At 38.3% G+C, this 21,720-nt stretch overlaps 1 protein-coding gene across 3 annotated transcripts in view; it reads left to right on the forward strand.

The window, feature by feature from the left end:
* Window positions 1-21,720, forward strand: part of rps6ka5 (ribosomal protein S6 kinase, polypeptide 5) — a 52,269-nt gene that overhangs the window by 18,295 nt on the left and 12,254 nt on the right. For all 3 annotated transcript variants that reach the window (XR_008633142.1, XR_008633141.1, XM_020920529.2), the window contains exons 8-13: window positions 1,140-1,290; window positions 1,777-1,938; window positions 7,686-7,811; window positions 10,460-10,593; window positions 13,431-13,524; window positions 20,199-20,369. Coding sequence is in view for 1 of the 3 variants with exons in the window: in XM_020920529.2 (XP_020776188.1) it covers window positions 1,140-1,290; window positions 1,777-1,938; window positions 7,686-7,811; window positions 10,460-10,593; window positions 13,431-13,524; window positions 20,199-20,369 (838 nt within the window). In the remaining 2 variants the exon portion in view is untranslated. The remainder of the gene's footprint in view (window positions 1-1,139; window positions 1,291-1,776; window positions 1,939-7,685; window positions 7,812-10,459; window positions 10,594-13,430; window positions 13,525-20,198; window positions 20,370-21,720) is intronic.

Genomic DNA, 21,720 nt, shown 5'->3' on the forward strand with positions numbered 1-21,720 from the left:
TAATGTCAAAATATGTATCAAGTGTGTCTTTTTCTTAGTATCAAAATCAAGTTTGAAATTTGAGTGTCATGACATTATAAGAATCAGGGTGCGCTCACACTCACACAAGCCCAAGCACAGAGAGCCCCTAAAGTGTAGTACTTTTGTCCAGTGTGTGCACAATCAAACAGAGCCCAGCCTCAGCACGGGTCCGACTTTGGCCCAGAGGAGGAGAGGGGCCAAACGCACACACGCACTATTTATATCTGTGAGCCTTATCTGTGTGCATGGAGAGGAGACAGAATAAGAGGAAAACGTGAATGAACTCTGCTCCAAAACTCCCAGTGAATCCTCACTCACCTTCAATAAAGAATGAGACAGAAGTTTTGAAGCCTTGCCTCCTGTTTTCCTCTTTGCTCTGTGCTGTTGTTTAATTCATAAAGTAAATATTAGTATATATTAAGTATTTCTGCTGCTGGACTTACATGCCGCTGTGTGACATGTAATCAAACAGTGCCGTGTGATGATGTCTTCAGGCTGTGTCTCAAGTTGTGCAGGTGTGAGTGTGCGACATAGAACTCACTGCAATAGTGCTGGAACACGGCACGGTTCTAAAGTCCAAGTATGAGTGTGCCCATAGACTATGTAAAGAAGTGGACCGATTGAGTGTGACGTCACCCACAGCGTTCAGCAGCGCTCAAATGAAGCTCACAGTGCTCACGGTTACAGGGGAAAATTTGGAGCCAGAGTATACATTATGAATAGGATTTTTTTGACGGGCAAAACAGTGTAAAAAAGCCCCACCTGGACCATGTAGAGTGGGTTAATACAAACACTTTGAGACCAAAATGACAAGGCTTACACAGCAGTCACAGAGAGAGGGGCCACAATATTCCAATGTAAGTCAAAGGGAGCCAGAGTCAGAAGGAGCCGGAAGAGCCACATGCAAACCTCCTGTTTGGAATGCAGTGGCTAGTGTGTCAGCTCTGTCCACTTACATATACAGTCTAAGATGTGCCCATAGACTTTTCCATCTCTCTTTTCTTTGGTTAGTCTGGTATGTTCAGTGCATACTAACAATGTTTCAGCCTGTTGTAGTAATTAGGACTACTGCTTTATCGGCAGTAAAATATTCAAATCCTGTCTCTGGCCGCTCTCAGGAGGATCTGTAAAAAGGACCCTCCATTTCCCAAAGACATGGGACCTTTGGCCAAAGACGTGATCCAGAGACTTCTGATCAAAGACCCAAAGACCAGGCTGGGGTCAGGGCTGAGCGGGGCTGACAATGTCAAGAAACATCCTTTTTACCAGGTACACGATTCTACACACATTCTCTGCAGCAATATCTTTCATTTGTTTTACTAAACAGTGCCCTAAAGTCTGTTATTGTGTAAATATTAGTGATAGAGTGAAAATGCAGACTTTTTACATAATACTTATATAAAATGATATTATATTACCCTATGTTCTCTTCTGTTATAATGTTGTTTCTTCATTACAGACATGTGCCCGAAACACAAAAGATGATGGCACAAAACAAAAGGAAGATGAAGCTGATAAAAAGATGGAAATGAGCAACTAACATGATTAGAATTAGAAATAAGAAAATTAAATGTATTATTTGGCATAGCTTTTACTGAAATAAAAGCAAAAAACAAAAGCTGTCTCAAACTGTTCCATTAATCACACCACTTAAAGCAACAGTGCAACAAAAACAAAGCAGACGCAGGGCTATTAAACAGACCTTTATAGAACAAAATTAATTACTTTGACCTCTCTTCTTTTCTCTCTCTTTAGAAAATTAATTGGGAGGACTTGGCGGCTAAGAGAGTCCCTGCTCCGTTCAAACCTGTTATACGAGACGAGCTGGACGTCAGTAACTTTGCAGAAGAATTCACAGAGATGGACCCCACCTACTCCCCTGCAGCCCTGCCACAAAACTGTGACAAGATCTTCCAGGTGGGTGTCAAACTACGGGTGGGCATCAGGGACAAAAAATCAGCACTGTTTTTCACAGCAGGGTTCAAAGTTTTAAGGGCCCAGATTACCCTATTTCCTGATTTATGTTTTAATGTAGTTTCCTCTTCACAAACAGAGCTGGAGTTGTGTTTTTTTTCCCCATATGTTTAACACACAAACCCTGCACATTTAGGCAGGAGTTCTTCTGTCAAACTGAAAACTCTCTGTTCCACCTTATGATGTCATGTGATAATATTAGAATTTATGAATGAAATAAACAAATAAATAAAGTATAAAAATACATTAAAAGTGTCCTTTACTATTAAACACACAAGAATGAAAAGGAGCAAAATGAAAGAAAAGTCATCTTATCTTCTCTGCCTCCTCTTCCCTTTTCCAAACAATACATTAACACTGAGAGTTACAGTAGTTACAAGAATTGCTCCACTGCTTTTTTAAACTCCATACAACCTCACGAGAATCATTTGGTGATTTCAGCTTTGGAATTGTCCATCTCTGCTGAACTAAAGGGAAAAGTTCACTTGAAGAAAACCACAGCTTCATGACACCACAAGGAGGACCAGAGCATTTTGAGCTTTGGGGATGTGGACAGACTCATAAAACAGGGTTACACAAAACTCAAAAGTATGTTTTTGAGGAGGTAACAGCATTATAAAATATCTTAAAGCTCACAAGAGTAAATTTTGTGTAATATAGAACCTTTCATTTTTACCAACTCTCGTTGAATCGTAATTATATGTTTTTCACTGTAGACTTTATATTACATTATGTTGTAATTTTGCATCCTTCTAAACAACTTCGGTATTTGGATATTTTCTTGTACCCTGTTTTCGCCCTCCTCTGCTCCACGCCAAACACAAGTCTCTTTTTATGAGCTCTGCGTCAGGCTTTTGTTTGACTCTGGGAAGAATAGATGAACTCTTTGTCTCCTCACAGCAGCAGATACAGGAGGAGGAGGAGGAGGAGAAAGAGAAGGAGGAGGAGAGGTGGGGATGGAGAAGCACAAATAGTTTCCCTCAATTTGAAAATGTCACATGACTCACACTGTCCCCCTTTCCCTCATTTTACCTTTTGGACACATTTTTTGATTTGTAATTAGTATTTTGAAAGAACAAAATAAAACATGAAAAAGAAAAAAAAAAAAAAGTCTCCACACCTCCATCAAATGTTGCTAGTTAGTTTGTGCAATACAGGACATTTAATATCTGACTCCTGTGAGCTTTAAGCCATGTTAAAACTACCACTTTATGATGTCATAAGAGTCAATTTCGCATAATATTTGGTATATTATTGTATTACTCTTGACTAAAATATGATTAATTGTACAGCCCGTTTTGTGAAACCCACTGATGTGTTCCTCATTTTACCTTTTGGAAAAAAAGAGAATAAAACAAAACAAAAAACAAGGTGAATAATATTAATATCCTATATGACACAAAAGTGACTCTTGTGAGCTTTAAGCCATGTTAGAATGTTATCACCTCCTCAAACACACACATCATTTTTGAGTAACTCTTTATTATTAATCTGTCTACATCTCCAGAGCTCCAAATGCTCTGCTCCACCTTGTGATGTCATGAAGCGGTAGTTTTCAAGTTAACAGCTATTTTTTTATGTTTTGTTCAGTAGAGATTTTCAGATCTGCGTTCTAATGTAGTTTCCTCATCACAAACAGACCTGGAGTTGTTTTGTTTCATTCACACCTGTTCAACACACACTCTCAAACTGAAAACACTGTTCCACCTTGTGATGTCATGCAGTAATACAGGAAGTGTATTATTATTACGATGTTTTTTAAATTGCATACATTCATTAGAATCATTGGCATAATTGCAGCCCTGAAACTACTGAACTTAACTACCACTGCATGACATCACTAGGTGGAACAGAGCATTTTGAGTTTGGGGGATGTAGACAGAATTACTCAAATGTGTGAATGAAAAAGACACAACTCCAGGTGTGTTTGTGATGATGAACATTCTAACGCCCTTTAAACCTCATAAGAATCTATTTTTTGTAATATAGGACCTTTAAAGGCACTATGTCTGTATTATTAGTCCAGCTTTTCAAACCCAGTAAATAATGTGTTCCATTTTTATTTATAATATCCGGAAGTTGCATGTTTTGCTGGTTTGAATAAAGTCTGTATTCTCCTTTCTATTTATATCTCTTGTCGATCCGAAAGCCTGTCAGCTCCACAAAAGCCACATTGTCTTAATTTGATTGACAGCACTGGTCCAGCTGCATCTATTGTTGTAAACTGTCAATTTAAACTCCACTACCTCCTGTATTCTCTATGGAAGAAGACCCATAATTTACACATAGCAACATCTGCGTGGTGCGATGGACGGAAGCTGCATTTCAATGAAAGCACTGCCCCTGAATTACCGAGAATTCCTGATTGCGACTACGAAATGACATCTTCTAATGCAATTTAATTTTGTTTTGTATGTTAACGGCGAGGATGCGAAAGCGGAGAGTCAGTGGAGAAAAAAAAAATGAGGAAAAAAAACCCGAACATGAACGCTTGTAAGATTGGGTGAAATTATAAAGCCCCAGCAAATTTTAGCCTGTGAAAAGTGCATGAGAAGAAGTTGGCAATCAAAGCTGGGAGGCGTAACCCTGCCTGGCGTAGCTATACACGCCAAGTATCTGCTTTTCTCCCTCGAGTGAAGACTTTTAAATGGGAGGTATTGATCTATAGTGCGGCTTAAGCATCCAGCGAGCAATCAAGACTTCACGCGATATAAAGAGACAGACATCAGCTGCCATAGTGCGTTTGGAGCTCAGATTATGCTTGAAAGAGACATCAAAAATAGTCATTCGCATCTGTTACTTCAATGAGGGCTGCATATGGAGGTAATTATGCCAATAACGAGGTCCTTTATAGTGGATTCAAATGGGAACGCACACAGACCAGCTCGTGTTGACTTACAGCAGCCTTTTGAGGGCTTTGGAAACTAGACTTGATTACTTGGATTGCCGTGGAGTGTGTCAAATATAGACACTAGACAAAGATGGAGAGATGCAGAGACAGGGTTTAAGAGACGTGTCAACATTGAACAATACGGAGTTAAAACTAAACATGAGTTCAAACAGATGTAAAGGAGGAGGAGGAGGGGGCTCAAGGTGTGGGTCAGGGTCTGCTGTTTGAAAGCCGTTTTTAAATGTTGTGATCATATGAAAATAAACAAATGTAGATTTTGTCTTTTTGGTTCAACATTTTTTTAAAGGCCTGTTCTCTATTGTCCATTATCATTCAATACAAATTACCAAACAAAAAGAGTTAAGAGCTGCTGAGTTATACAATTTGAGAAGCTGTAGTTCCAAAAAACATGCAGCACTACAACGAAAATAGAGAATGAAAATAGTGAAGCCAAAATTGTGAAATGGATTGCACTGCTTCTTTATTACAAAGAAAATTGTGTCTCTTCCCACCAATAATTTCTTGTATACACAAAATTTAAGGCATACAACTACAGAAATTACAAATGCATTATTAGCATCTGCTCTGTGAAAATATGTTTTGTAACCTGGATTTACAAGTCACCACTGAACTTCTGAAACCTAAAAAATACATTTGTAAAAAGATGCAAAAAAAAACCAAGGCACTCACTGGTTCAAAATAAAATGCCTTTATTAGTTTACGGCATGTCTTAATGGACAAATTAAAAAGTCCCGATGCGTTTCAGCCTATGGCTTTCCTCAGGGGACAAACAGAACTGAGAGCAAATCATGTGAATTAAATACAAAAAACCCACCAATAAGGCTGCTCCACCTGGAAGAGGAGGAGTGGAGACTCACCTGTGGACACCACCTAATAACGCCACAAGATGACAGTGTTAAAAAAACAGTGGAACATCATAGAGAATATAAAAACGAAATATTTACAAAAAAATAAAATAAAATAATAAAATATATACAAAATATACCATGCAGTATAAAAAATGCCACACAGTTATAAAAACACAGAGAAGTCCAAATCATCATTAAGCCCAGGATATTTTGTTGCCTGCAATTTAAAGATCCAATAAGTTTCTCATTGTTTGAGTTTAGCAATCTGGTTTCCTTTTCGTAACGAGTCTGGTATATGGTCAATCCCTTGTATCTGTAGATTTGATGGGTTACTGTCATGGAAGTCCAAAAAGTGTCTGGCCATAGTATAATTGGTATTGGCTGTGCGGATAGCATATTTATGCTTAGCCAAGCGCTCTTGTAGGCGTCTTTTTGTCATCCCTACATAGAATACCTTACAAGTATGGCAAACAAGTCTGTAGATAACAAAAGTTGTTTTGCAGTTGATAAAATGTTTTATTGTGTATTCTTTTTGTGAATGATAGTCCAGAAATGACTTGGTTTGACATATGTTTGTGCAGTGGGGGCAGCGGTTACATTTAAAAGAACCTGTTGGTCGAGATCCAAGCCAAGTATGTTTAGGTGCTGGTGGCTGGTAGCTGTGGACCAGTTTGTCGTGGAGAGTAGGGCTTCTTTTAAAACTAACCAAGGGAGGCTCTGGGAAGATTTCTTTCAGTGTCTCATCACTCTCAATAATGTCCCAGTTGTTTTTGATAATTTGCTTGATTTTGTAAGCCTCATGGCTGAATTTGGTGCTAAACATGACGTTCCTTGGTAGTCTTTGGTGGATTTCTAATAAGCAGAGCATCTCTGTCTAAATGGCTTGCCCGATGGTAAGCTTTTAGGAGGGTCTCTTTCTTATATCCCCGATCTTGGAATCTGTCCATCATCTCACATGATTTTATTTCAAAATCACAATCTTGATCACAAATTCTCCGCACAAGCTGCATTTGTCCATACGGGATATTTTCCTTAAGCCGCTTTGGATGACAGCTTTTACCATGTAGAACTATATTTCTGTCTGTAGGTTTTCGAAACAAAGTAGTGTGTAAATTTCCTTCATTGTCCTTATAAATTGTAGTATCCAAGAAATTCACTTTTTCCTGGCTATACTCCAAAGACAGTCTTATATTAGGATTGATGCTATTTAAAAAATAATGAAATTCTTTTAACTCTGTCTCTGATCCAGACCAAAACAGACATATGTCATCAATATACCGTCCCCACCAAACAATAGAATTGTGAAACTTATTTCTTTCAGTATTAAAGATAAAATCATGTTCCCATTTGGGAATGGTATTTTGTGTTGCTCTTGAACCAAACTGATGCTGTGACTCTGTGCTCTGTTGTATTTTTTGTCTGTTAAAAACAACTTTTACTGAAGCTGTGACAGAGCTCCACAGTCCCATGTTTTTACTTGAATGTTTGTTTGTTTTTTTGTTTTAAGTTAGCCAAGTTCCTGCATGTTTAGCTTCTTGCCATATCTGTGCTATAGTTACCATAGCAACACATCCAGGATACTCTGATTCCTCATGTACACAGAGATATGAGTGTCCTGGTTTCTCTTAGTGCATGGAAACACCATATCCAGAATACTGTCAGAACCAGGATAAGACTCCTAACTGGGATAAGACTCCTAACTGGGATAAGACTCCTAACCGGGATAAGACTCCTAACCGGGATAAGACTCCTAACCGGGATAAGACTCCTAACCGGGATAAGACTCCTAACCGGGATAAGACTCCTAACCGGGATAAGACTCCTAACCGGGATAAGACTCCTAACCGGGATAAGACTCCTAACCGGGATAAGACTCATAACCAGGATGTAAATGCACTCATTATTTAGTAATCTCTTCCTGTTTATTTCAGGGCTACTCGTTCATGGCTCCTTCGATCCTGTTTAAGAGGAACGTTGTGATGGACGACCCCGTGGAGCTGTGTGGAGCCTCAGACCGGCCGCGCTCTGCTGCTGTCGCCCGCAGCGCCATGATGAAGGTCAGAGGTCACTTTATAAAGAATAGATTATTATCAATCAAAACCATAAAGGTCATAGGTCAAGTTTGAATCTGACACTCTATGAAGAAGAAGATGTTTGATTATTAAAGTGATGGAGGGTGCAGGGTCGACGGGGGAGATGATAGTAGTGTACTTAAAGGGCCCAGATTAGGCTATTTTCTGATCTATGTTATAATGTAGTTTCCTGACACCTGTTCCACCTTATGATGTCATATGGTAATACAGGAAGTGCTCCATTTTGTTTTTGAAACTCCATACACCTTCACTGGAATCATTTGGATCATTTTGATTTCAGACCTCGAATTGCCAATCTGTATTGAACTAAAGGTAAAAGGAGCAGTTAAAACCTGTTGAAAATGACTACTTCACATCACAAGGTGGAAGAGAGCAGACTACTAATAAAGAGTTACTCAAACATGTGTGAATGAAACAAAACACAACTCCAGGTCTGTTTTTGAGGGGGGAACAAAATTAGAACACAGCTTAAAACAAGTGATGTTCCAATACCAATTTTTTGGGGATCCAATCTGATACTGAATCTTGGTCTTAGTGGACTCGCCGATACCAGTCTGACACAACATAGTGTGAAGAAGTACAGTCCCTGACAAAAGTCTTGTCGCTTATCCATTTTGTAGAAACAAAAGCTTATAACCTGACTTTAACTTAATCGATTGGTTTTAGAAATGTCTCATATGAAGCTAAAACCCTCCCAAATTATGCTCAGTATACTAAAATAAATTTGCTTCACTGAAGAAAGATTGATCATTTAATGAACACAGAAAGGTCAGATTTTGGCAAGACAAAAGTCTTGTCGTCTTGTCATATGATGCACCCAATCCTAGATTACAGCCTCACCTGTGATCAGTTACTGATCAATCAATTAGTGGGTGTGTATAAAAAGAACCTCAGCACACCAGACCTCCACACTAACTGCAACTTGACCTCTGACAACATGCCTAAGATTCACCCTGAGACCAAAGCGTTAATTATCAAGAGGCTGAAGACCAGATCCACTGCTGAGGTGGTGACACCTTCAATGTGTCTTAGCGTCAAGTACAAAGAATAAGAAAAAGATCTGAAATGACTGGAGATGTTTTTGACAAGCCCAGGTCCGGCAGACACTGCAAGACAACTGCTCAGGAGGACCGTTTGTTGATTCGAAAATCCAAGGCCCCTTTTCCACTGCAGCAGACTCCACCAGGCCTGGTCACCTCAAGTCCCTGTGTCAACCACAACAGTTTGTAGAATTCTGTCTCGAAATGGCCTCCATGGTCGAATCAGTGCACAGAAACCAGCACTAAACAAAAGGCAATTAAAAAACCATGTGGCATTTGCCAAGGCCCACAGCCTGATAAAAGGATGGACACTGGAAAAGTGGCAGAAGGTGGATTTCTCAGATGAATCCTCGGTTGAATTACATCACAGCCACTGCAAATATTGCAGGAGACCTACTGGAGCCGCATGGATCCAAGATTCACCCAGAAAACAGTTAAGTTTGGTGGCGGAAAAATCCTGGTCTGGGGTTCCATCCAGTATGGGGCTGTGCCAGACATTTGCAGGGTGGAAGACAATATCAGTAACCTAAAATATCAAGAAGTATTAGCTCTTCTTACTTTCCCAACCATAAAAAGGGTCAAATTTTGCAGCAGGATGGTGCTCCATCGCATACTTCTATCTCTACATCAAAGTTTCTCAAGGCGAAGAAGATCAAGGTGCTCCAGGACTGACCAGCCCAGTCACCAGACATGAACATCATTGAGCAGGTCTGGGGTAGAATGAAAGAGGAAGCATGGAAGGCAAAACCAAAGAATCTTGATGAACTCTGGGAGGCATGTAAGACGCTTTCTTTGCTATTCCTGATGACTTCATCAACAACTTGTATGAATCATTGTGGAACCACATGGATGTGTCCTTCAAGCTCATGAAGTCATACAAGATATTAAATCTGGATCTCACAGCACCACTACTTAATTCACTGACGTTATGCAACATATTTTTGTATTTGAAGTAAATTATTTGTTCAATTTTCTGTAGACGACAAAACTTTTGTCTTGCCAAAATCTGACCTTTCTGTGTTCATTAAATGATCAATCTTTCTTCAGTGAAGCAAATTTATTTTAGTATATTGAGTATTTGGGAGGGTTTTAGCTTTCATATGAGACATTTCTAAAACCAATCGATTAATTTAAAGTCAGGTTATAAGCTTTTGTTTCTACAAAATGGATAAGCGACAAGACTTTTGTCAGGGACTGTAGTCTACAGCTACTCAGTTTTGTTACAATACAAGAGCAATGAATCAATTTACTAAAAGTGTATCTCTAAAGAAAATCTTGAAGAATAAATTTAATTTTGAAAACTAAGTGAGTCAACTATATAATTATATATATAGTCCAGAACATGCCTGAAGAGATTTTAGATGTCCTCCATGAATGTAACAGGCTCTAACAGAGCAGTGCTTTCATTTAGCTTCACATCTTCAGTGTAACTGTCCTGTATTACATCATCAGATGCAAAGTATCGATAAAATGTACCACCTGTGTGGTTTACATGATTATAACAATCCTACCATCTTTCCAAATGTTTTGACGAGAACCAGATTCATATTTATGCTTTCCTTTGTTTTCCAGGACTCTCCGTTCTACATGTCATATGAGATGGACCTGAAGGACGCTGCTTTGGGAGAGGGCAGTTTCTCCATCTGCAGACGCTGCACTCACAAGAAAACAGGACAACAGTTCGCCGTCAAGATCGTCAGCAAGAGGCGAGAGAGATTTTAGATTCAAGGGCCATATGACACTGTTCTCTGATCTGTTCTAATGTCGATTCCTCATCACAAACACACCTGGACTTGTGTTTTGTTTCACTGACACATGTTTAACACAGAAACCTGCACATTTAGGCTGAGTTGCCAATCTCTTCTAAAGGTAGAAGGAACTAAAGGTAAAGGGAGCTGCTGACTTGAAGATTACCACATCATGACATTACAGGGTGGAACACAGCATTTTGAGCTTTGGATGGAGTTTAACAGCACAAATCATCTCACCTGTTTTAGTTCAGCTAAATCAGCTCTTTCTGGTTAGATTGTGTTAAAACAAAGCTCAGATTAAAGTCTAACTCAAGTAAGAGTTTCAGACAGAGCAGGGCCTACAGTTAGCATCACACCGCCAGGGAATGTAGATGACATCAGCTGTAGATTATTACTTAACTATGATGATCTAAACGTAATTTTACACTATCATTTAAGACATGACACGAATATTCACACTTTTGGCACCATTTTGTAGTTTTTTTGCACCATCTCCATCTGTTTCTTAGTGTAAAGTCTAAAAACAGCAGCTCGTTTTCACACTGTATGAAGCAGGAAGTTAAACTGGAGATAGAGTCACTGATAGTAAAGTGTGATACAGACTCAAGTTTGTGACTATAAAAAGAACAGATGTGTTTAACAGTGAAAAACACAAGCAAAAGTTTTAATTTGTGCTTTACTCATGCGGTTCTCAAAATGGGCCCATCTTCTGCACTCAGACTGGATCTTTCTAAGTTCTATGTTAATTAAAGGTGTACTGCTGAAGTCATTTAAAGTGTAACTGTCAGGATCGAACATCTGGTTTTATAATTTGAAGTTCATTTTATTTGAACAAAGCATTTGGACAAAACACTGAAGGTCCTATATTACACAAAATGGACTCTTGTGAGCTCTAAGCCATGTTCATAATACTGTTCCGTCCTCAAAAACAGACCTGGAGTGTTTTGTTTTTAGTGCTGTCATGCGATTAAAAAAATTTAGAGATTAATAAATTATGATCTGTAATTAATTAATCTAATTAATCTCTTTTTAATCTCACCTAAAAATAGCTGAAAAATTTCATTTAAATTCATTATTACATTATTGTGGCAGATCAAAAGACTGATGTAGAACAAAAAAAAGTGACTTTATAAAGTCATTTATTGTTTAACAAATCTCTTCAAATTGGCTGTTGAGCCCAAGTCTCCATGAATAAGAAACTGTTTGTTGTAAAGTAGCAAAGACGAGGAAATCTGAACATAATAACTTTTGTCTACTTAAAGACAATAAAAAGTCCAGTCTTTCCTTAACCATATTAAAAATATTATTGATAGAGAAATGCTTTATATATGAGATCACTGGTTTTAGTCCTGGCTTTAGTCCTGGTTTAGACCTGCTTTAGTCCTACTTTTTCCTAGTTTAGTCCTGGAATGGGTTAGTCCTGGTTTTAGTCCCGGACTGGGTTAGTCCCTGTTTTAGTCTTGGTGTTAGTTCTGGTTTAGAGGCGCACAGGAGGAAGCGTGGTTTACGCAGCGTATGCGAGAAAACGTACACGGCGCACGGGAGGACAGCGGTGTCCGCGCAGTAACTACCGAAGGAAACGTGGTCCGCGTGTTCTCAGGTTAATGACGATGATGAAGGTGTGTGTTTGTGTTTGTGTGTGTGTATTTGTGTGTGTTTGTGTGTGTGTGTGTGTGTGTGTGTGTGTGTGTGTGTGTGTGTGTGTGTGTGTGTGTGTGTGTGTGTGTGTGTCTGTGTTTGTGTGTGTTTGTGTTGTGTATGTGTTTGTGTGTGTGTGTGTGTGTGTGTGTGTGTGTGTGTGTGTGTGTGTTTGTGTGTGTGTTGTGTGTGTGTGTGTTTGTGTGCGTGTCCCCTCATGTGGCAGGTCACTATAGGACAGTAATGCAGACATCATGAGTCTATGCAGGTTGTTTTCTTGTTATTTTCTTTTATATTTCACGTCGGGAGAAGAATTTCCAAGACACGAATGTGTTTTTCCCTGTGCACTGCTGCCTCTGTTCTACTGGCTCTTCCACCTCGTCCATTGTGCGACTGACGCTGCCAACGTTAACATGACGTTTACATCGTGTTTTGTGTGGGTTTCCGGCAATGAGTGGAATTACCGAAATAAAAAAAATTATAAATGTGTTTTTTTGTGTGTGTGTGTTGTTGTCCCAACAACACATAAAAACAGATTTTATAATAAAGCAACTCGCATACAGAAACAGTAAAATTAAAGATTAAAAATGAGAGTAACGCGATTAAAAAACATAACGTGTTAAATATGACTGTAATTAATTAATCAATCGCAATTAACGCAATAATTTGACACCCCTATTTGTTTTGTTCACACATGTTTGAGTAACTCTTTATTATTAGTCTGTCTACATCTCCAAAGCTCAAAATGCTCTGTTCCACCTTGTGATGTCATGAGGCGGTAATTTTCAACAGCTCCTTTTACCTTTTTTATCAGTAGAGATTGGCAATTCCAGATCTGAAATCATCCAAATTATTCTAGTGAAAGAGTTTAAAATCATAGTAGTGTGCTTCCTGTATTACCACATGACATCACAAGGTGGAACAGAGTGTTTTTTGTTTGAGAGAAGAACTCAGCCTACCTCAAAATGCAGGTTTGTGTGTTAAACATGTGTGAATGAAACAAAACATAACTGTTTGTGATGAGGAGACTACAAAGATCAAAAAACAGCGCAGACCCACAGTCTTCTGCTGTAGTCTGTGTCTGTCTCTGTGCCAATATTAATCTCATTTAGACTGTGGTAATTAAGCATTCCTTCTCCTCTGTCTGGTTTTAGGATGGAGGCTCAGACACAGAGAGAAATCGCTGCTCTGAAACTCTGTGATGGCCACCCAAACATCGTCAAGCTGCATGAGCTCTACCATGACCAGGTACGCCTCACTCACATCGAAAAATCCTCATGCATAGATTTTTTTCAGTTATTGCAGACCAAATGTATTAAACTTATTAAAACAAAAAAGTTTTATTGTGAGCTACTGTCACTCCCACTCTCAACTTAAAAAAAAAAAAAATCACACTCCTAAACAGGACCATTAAAAAATAGGCCTAAATATATAAATGAAAGAGACCTAGCTGTGTGGTTATGCTCCACTACCATTACCATTATTATTGTTATTATTATTATTATTGTGTGTGTGTTTGGGGCGAAGGGCTGAGGTAACTTTTCTAGTAGAGGGCCCGTCAAATGCTTTTTTCTCATGGAGTAATTGCTTTGGCAGGAATGTTTCACAGTATGGCTTTGAACTTTGGCTATCTTCATGGAGACCAAACCAGACCAAGTTCCAGGTCAGATTTGTGCAGAGGCAACCCCGCTTGTTTTTCTAGGTATTTTTGAGCTATAAAACCACCTGTTTAAAAGCTGTTTAACCCTCTCAGGCTCAAATTAATTTTTAGTATCAGGAAAAATCTGATATTTGGGGAAAATTATAATATGGGGTAGTAATATACAATTCTGACTTTTTTATCCTTTGTAAACAAACAAAGTATTTTGCACTTCTGGCAGGCCGTTTGCATGTAGCCATTCTTGCACAGTCTGCATCGCCCACGTTTATCAGCATGGATGGGAGAAAAGGCTCCTGAGTAAAAAAAGCTCATATAATATGGATGTGGAGTAAGTAGGTACTTGGAATTTTGCTGTTGCAAATCTGCAACGCCTGCCTGGAGAGGGTTAATGTCACACTGTGGAACATTCCAGACAGAGCAATGACATCTCTTTAGAAACAAGGAGGTAATGGATGCCCAACTGAAAAGGTAAGAAAAAATGTGCTGTTTAAATCCATTTTGTTCTGACTTCAGCCTGTGTGTTTGGCTCAGGGTTGTAGCCTTATTAAGTTGTAAAATGGAGCAGAGCAGACTTATTTTGAACAGTCTCATTCCTTTCTGTTGTTCCTCATTTTGGGTCATAAATAAAGTCTGTGCTCAAAACTTCACACCTGCGTATTTTTAAACTGCAGCTGTGAAAACCACCAGCTGACCTGGAAATAGTACTTTTACAACTGAGACAGTAAGAAGTGTGAACCATGAGAAGCTCAGCGGAGAAAAAGGTGCATTGTGTAACTTTTCTGGTGGAGAGTCCATGTAATGCTTTTCCCTGTCGAGATGTTATTGCTTAGTCTGGAATGTTTCACAGTATGTTATTAAACCTTTCTATCTTCATGGAGACCAAACTAGACCAAGTTACAGGTCAGATCTGAGGAGAGGCGACTCTCACAGTCAGAATGCCTGTTAGCCAATAGATAATGAGGCTACCTCGTTATCTATTGGCTGTTAGGTTGTCAATCAAACTCCCTACATTTCTAGTGTAACTAACTTATGGGATTATGTGGTTTACATTTGCCTCTCACGCATTACCATACGCATCTGTTTACTTGACCAACGCAGCGGTTCTGAGCGGCTTTTCCAAACTGTAGCTCCTTTGCAGTTAGCACAAAGTTTGTTTCAATGGCAAGTGAAGAAGAGAAGGGAAAAACGAGCAAAGCCAAACTAAGGTGATTCTTGGAGATTCCTTTCAGAGATGGTGAGCACTGAAGCAGACAAAGGGTCTAAAGCAGAGGTACTCAATTGGCGTACTCCGGTCTGGATCCAGACCCAAATGCTAATGCTGTCCAGACCGAGACAAAAATCTCTCTCTAGCCTTTTTTCATAATGTTCTGGATCCACACGATATTTCATTGGCATGTGCTTTTTGGATGTGTTTCCGTATCGATCAAAAAAAACCAAAACATATATAAGTAGACCATAAGCAGTTTTGGGGAGTAACGGATTACATGTACCGCCGTTACGTAATCAGAGTACAAATTATGAGTAACTGTATTCCGTTACAGTTACTGTCTCAATGAGTTTGTGTCTTGGAAATTCTTCTCCCGATGTGAGATATATATATAAAAAAACAAAAACAAATATAAAATCGCCTACAACTTAAATGTGAAACAGGAGCTACTGACACTGGTGAAAACAACCTGCATAGAACAACAACACACACCTTCATCATCGTCATCAACTTGAGAACCCGCGGACCACGTCTCCTTCCGTATACTGCGCGGACACCACCGTCTCGTGCGCCGCTTGTGGACCGTGTTTTCTCGCGTAAACCGCGCTTCCTCCTGTGCGCCTCTAAACCAGAACTAACACCAGGACTAAACCAGGACTAACCCAGGACTAACCCAGGACTAAACCAGGACTAAACCAGGACTAAACCAGGACTAAACCAGGACTAAACTAGGACTAAAGCAGGACTGAACCAGGTTTAAACTAGGACTAAACCACGACTAAACCAGAACTAAAGACCTGATCTAGACCTGGTCTAGACCTGGTCTAAACCAGGTCTAAAATCAGGAGTAAACCAGGTCTAAAAATCAGGACTAAACCAGGACTAAACCAGGTCTATACAACATGACACCTAACAGTAGGTTGACATAATTTAAGGTGATCTCATATAAAAAATAATTTCTCTATCAATAATATTTTTTAATATGGTGAAGGAAAGGCTGATCTTGTTACTGTCTTTTAACAGACAAAACCTCTTATATTAAGATATCGTGGTCTTTGTTTCTCTACAGCAAACAGTTGTTTATTCATGGAGACTTGGGCTCAGACAATTTGAAGACAACAAACAAGAATTTTCAGGATGTGGTTGCTACATTCATGTTGTTTAAAAAACATGACAATATCAAGTAATCCAAAGTAATCAGATTACATTACTCACTTTAAGTAATTTAATGGATTACGTTACAAACTACATTTTGGGGTGTGTAATCTGTAATCTGTAGGGGATTACATTTTAAAAGTAACCTTCCCAACACTGACCATAAGTCGCACTTTTTGGGGGAAATGTTTTTGATAAAATCAGAGACCAAAAACACACATTTCATCTTGAAAAGCAAGTTATAGCAATAACAATAGAACAGAGAACAACAGGCTGTTAATGTCACATATTAAGTTTTAAGTTATTCAGTTTTAAGTTATTCAGATAACTAAAGCATAAACAACAGAACAGAACAAGTTTACCTAAAGCCACTGAATTTTTCATCCTCAATGTCACTTCTGTGCAACTCTGAGACCTCCGGGGGTAAACAGAGCGCCGCTTCCTCTTCTGTGTAGCTGTTGTCAGACTCCGCATAAGTTCCAGTTAGAATTATTCTGACCTTTCTGAATCCTGACAGGATGGTTTCGGTGTTGTCCATCCCCGCCTTTCTCCAGTTCCTCACAAGTTTCTCGCTCATTCCAAACTTTCTTTCTGCTGCTCGATTACCATTTTAAATGTTCAGTGGTACAGAAGTATTAGTGCAATCGACTGACATGATCCAGACAGAAGAGCGGCTCTGCAGGAGACATGTGCAGTGACAGTGGTACAGGAGGAATGGGAGCAGCAGATACTGGCACACAAGCCTAGAGCCTCTCGCGACTTAACTTTGCTGAAGTAGTCATCTAGCTAGTGTATTTAGCATTTATCTGTCTAGTAATAGGATCTAGTAGTGTATTTAGTACTTTGTGCATAGTTCAAATGTTCCATGTGGATTTACAACAGTTTTTTTTTTGAAGTTCTGTGTTTGCAAATACACTGTGACTTTTTCAGACCCTGTAAACACTGTACATTTGGTAAGTGGACCTTTTGAGTTTGTAATTGAGTACCCCTGGTTTAAAGACTGACTCGTTGGTCGCTAAATAACTTCTGGACAATAAACTTCAACAGCAATTTGTTCAGCGATTCATAAGGTGGAAGCGTTTCATACTGTGAAACATGGTGGGACGTCGTCTCGTAGCACAAGATCTCACGAAACCAAATCGTGACAAGGTTGTGCACACATGATAAAGATGATTTTGTGAGATTCTACTCCTGTGTTTTTACATTTGGATTGGACAAAAAGGGGTTAAATTCTGAAAATTTAATTTCTTGAAGCTGTTGTACCAAAAACGGAGTTACAGTTACATAAAATATATCAAATAAAGTAAATCCTAAATGTTGAGGCCAAAAACTGAACTGTGAACTGAATCACAACATTTGTTTATTATGAATTGTGCTAAAATCTCATCTTGTCTTGTTCTTGTGGACCCAATCTCGTGGAAACTGTCTTGTTCCAACCCTAATATCCACAAAAATAAGAAGGTGACGGACCCCCAAAGAAAAAGTATAGTGTACCTTTTAATTTGTAATGAATTGAATTTATTTATTTAGTTTTATATATACACGGAAGAGAGTTATTGCATATATAATGTTTTTTAATCTTAACTTGAATCTTAACCCAAGTTTCAGATTTGTGTTTTAACTCCACAAATTCTACCATGAAGGTCTTTTTATTATTCTGATAATGATGGATTTATATTTCTATAGTCAATTATAAATGTAGTTAAGATACATTGTAAAAGAAAGACCTCATTGTCTCCATGGAGATGTTATTGCTTTGCCTGGAATGTTCCACAGTATGGAATTAAACTGTTCTCTTTTGTTGTATTAAATTCCACTTGTTTTTTTAGTGCTCAGCTGAAAATCTTGCATTCTTCCTGTGTTAGCTTGCCTCTTCACAGATCTCACCTACTTATTGGTAGATAGATAAGTTTATGCCCTACTGTGAAACATTCTTGGCAAGCAAAAACATCTACACGGAGACAACTTTAGGTCGGGAAAGTTATGTAATGCACCTTTAAATACAAAAATGCAAAAATATGACTTACTCTAAAATGTGATTTTATCTCTTTTGCAAGATTAGACTTTAAAGGTGCCCTGCGTAACTTTTCTTGTGGAGATTATCACATTGGAGACAAGTTAATGGTCGGATCTATGGAGAAGCAAGCCTGCACATATAACAGTTCATGTTTTTCTAAGAATTTTTGAGCTATAAAACAGCTGTAATTAGATAAATGCAAGTCAGATCTGTTTAATGCCATACTGTGGAACGTTCCATGCAAGGAAATAACATGTTCATGGAGACAAGCTAGTAGCAGACCCTCCACCACAGAAGGTACACAGTGCACCTTTAAACTATCAGTTATACACTTCATATTCCAGTTTGCATCTCGTAAACGTACATTTTTATGATGTTATGTTTTTTTTTGCTTATGTCATATATTTTCTAATCCATAACAGACATATTTGACCTGTTCTCTTCTTGCCTTGTTTTTGTCACACTTCTGAATGGACCTGACACCAAAAACATAACACCAAACTCACATTTAGACATCAGTATTCTAAAGATCTCACCTGGTTCATTAGTCCTGGTTTTCCAAGTCCAGAAGCACCTCTTTAGTCTGGATCAGATCTAAACAAGGTCTAAACAAAGTCCAGACTGTGACCCAGATGTCGACCCAGGGCTGCCTTTGTTCCCTTTGACCTGACACTAATGAGAATCTAACCCAGACGCTTTTGTATCACAAGTTCAGTCTCTTATAAAAAAAGATGGTACAAAAAGATGGAGATTAAATTCCTGTTTTTACCACAGTGAAGGCTGCCGTCCTTTTAAACGTACATGAGAAATTAGATTAAAGTTTACTGTAGAATGGTCTGAATGTTATTAGAAATCATAGCTCTGGAGTGGTTTACATAAATGATGTTATGTACTTTATAGACATATTTGATTATGTTGTGGATAATTGCACTGGACTAGTCATTATTCTGAATTTACATATTAAAATAAATCTGAAGATTTCTGTTTGCTATTGATTAATATTTGTGAATGAAATGAAATGTATTGATTTAAAATCTTTTAAAGTAACTCTCAGTGTTAAATATATATATATATATATATATATATATATATATATATATATATATATATTTATGTGTGTGTGTATATATATGTATGTATGTATGTGTGTGTGTGTGTATATATATATATATATATATATATATATATATATATATATACATATATATACATATATATATATATATATATATATATATATACACACATACATATATACTCACACACACACACACACATATATATATATATATATATATATATATATATATATATATAGTATATATATATATATATATATATATATATATATATATATATACAACAACACTAGAGAGAGAGTTACTGAGGGATGGTTGGAATGGTTGATTCGCCGAACATAATGGAACACTACAATGACATAGAGATGAAGAAAACTGGGACATTTTTCCTAGATTTTGTCAGAATTACTACAGAACCTTAATAGAGCCCAAAGGAAGTTGCAATCGCATGTTTCCAAAACGTCTTCCTGATTTGTGACGTGAGCGTGAATAGAGCCTATTGTCTCTGTCTGTAGCTGCACTATAGACCGTATAAAGAAGAGCACTAAGTGAGTGTGATGTCACCCAGACCGTCTGGCTGTTACGAATAGGATTTTTTTAACTGTCAGTATAGGTAAATAAAAATCCTAGGATCATGTAGAACGGGTTAATACAAATATTTTAAGACCAAAATGAGGAGCCTGACAGTAGCAGTTACAATATTCCAATATTAGTCAGTGTTTTGTCTCTGCAGCTCCACACGTACCTGGTCCTGGAGCTGTTGGGTGGAGGAGATCTCATTGTATTCTATGTCCTCTTGTGCAGCTCCACACGTACCTGGTCCTGGAGCTGTTGGGTGGAGGAGAGCTGTTGGAGAGGATCAGGAGGAAGCAGCACTTCAGTGAGACTGAGGCCAGTCGAATCATGAGGAAACTGGTGTCTGCCGTCAGCCACATGCATGACGTGGGAGTGGTGCACCGGGACCTAAAACCAGAGGTACGGGTTAAAGCTGCACTGTGGAACTTTTCTAGTAGGGCGTCTTGAATCTGCTTGTCTCTATGGGGATGTCACTGCTTTGCCTGGAAGGTTTCACAGTATTTTATTAGACTTATCTTTCTAAGCAACAGTTATTTTTATTACAGGTGTTCTCTGACCTGTAACCTCTACACAATAGTAGACAAGTGTAATGCCACACTGTGGAATATTCCATGCAAAGCAATAATATAAAGTAATAATGTTTTATGTGAATGTTGGTTCATCTGCTTCATAAAAATACGTTGAATTGAAACAGAATAACATCTCCATGGAAACAAACGTGCATCAAAACTAGGGCTGTGCCAAAAATGGAAAGATTGATTGATTGGGATCTCTGCTTAGGCCAATCTCGATGATAAGGCATTAGCATTTTATTCAACAGGTCTACAGCCATTTATGTGGCTGTAAGCATGTGGTGCTGGTGATTAATTACGCTCTCATGTTTAGGGAAACACCTAAGCCACAGCACGTCTCTTTATGTCTTCTCACATGTTAACAAGTTTAGACTTAAATCTGCACAATTTGACTAAAAGGTGCAGTCTCTTTCCCTCTGTGTCTGTGTGTGATACTGTCTGACTGCTCCCTCTCACTCTCTGATCAGGCATAGCTCCTCACCTTTTCTCCTCTTTCTCTCCTCTAGTCTTTTCATTATAATCTAAGTTACTGAAAGTAAAGTAAAGTAAATGACTCTTTTCTCACCGTTGTCGAGTGCAACTTAAGACCTCATTTAGCACACGGACATCGCCCGTGTTTCTTTTGATAGCGGTAATGTGTGTATGCATTAGGTTTAATATATTTTACAAACTCATTCCAAACTTCTAGATCCACACAAATAAAAAACTGTACTGTCCTGAAACTCTGCTCTTTACACCTGCAGTATGTCTGTGTGTGTTTTTAATAAAATGGAAGGAAATTGAATCAAAAATTGAGATCGATCAGTATGGCAAAATAAAATTGTGATTATTTTTTTCCCATATTGCCTAACCATAATCAAAACATTACCAGACATATGTAATCTTTAATTCATTATGTGCCCAAAAATCAGATATATTGTGGGTAAGGGCCTTTATTGTCGCTTGCTGGTTTAATAGCTGTTGTCTGCTTGGTTTTGCCCCAGTGCACGCACAATGTTCAATTCAGTGTCTCTTTTAAAGGTTCATTATGTAACTTTACTGGTGGAGGGTCTCTCTTTTGCTTGTTTCCATTGAAATGTTATTGTTCTACCTGCAGTGTTCCACAGTATGGCATTAAACTTATCTATTTATTCATTTATTCAATTGCACATGTTTTTATTCCTTAAAAATGCACTGTG

This window comes from Boleophthalmus pectinirostris, unplaced genomic scaffold, assembly GCF_026225935.1.
Source record: "Boleophthalmus pectinirostris isolate CB_2022bp ecotype Guang Dong unplaced genomic scaffold, ASM2622593v1 HiC_scaffold_10, whole genome shotgun sequence".
In the NCBI taxonomy this organism is placed as follows: domain Eukaryota; kingdom Metazoa; phylum Chordata; class Actinopteri; order Gobiiformes; family Gobiidae; genus Boleophthalmus; species Boleophthalmus pectinirostris.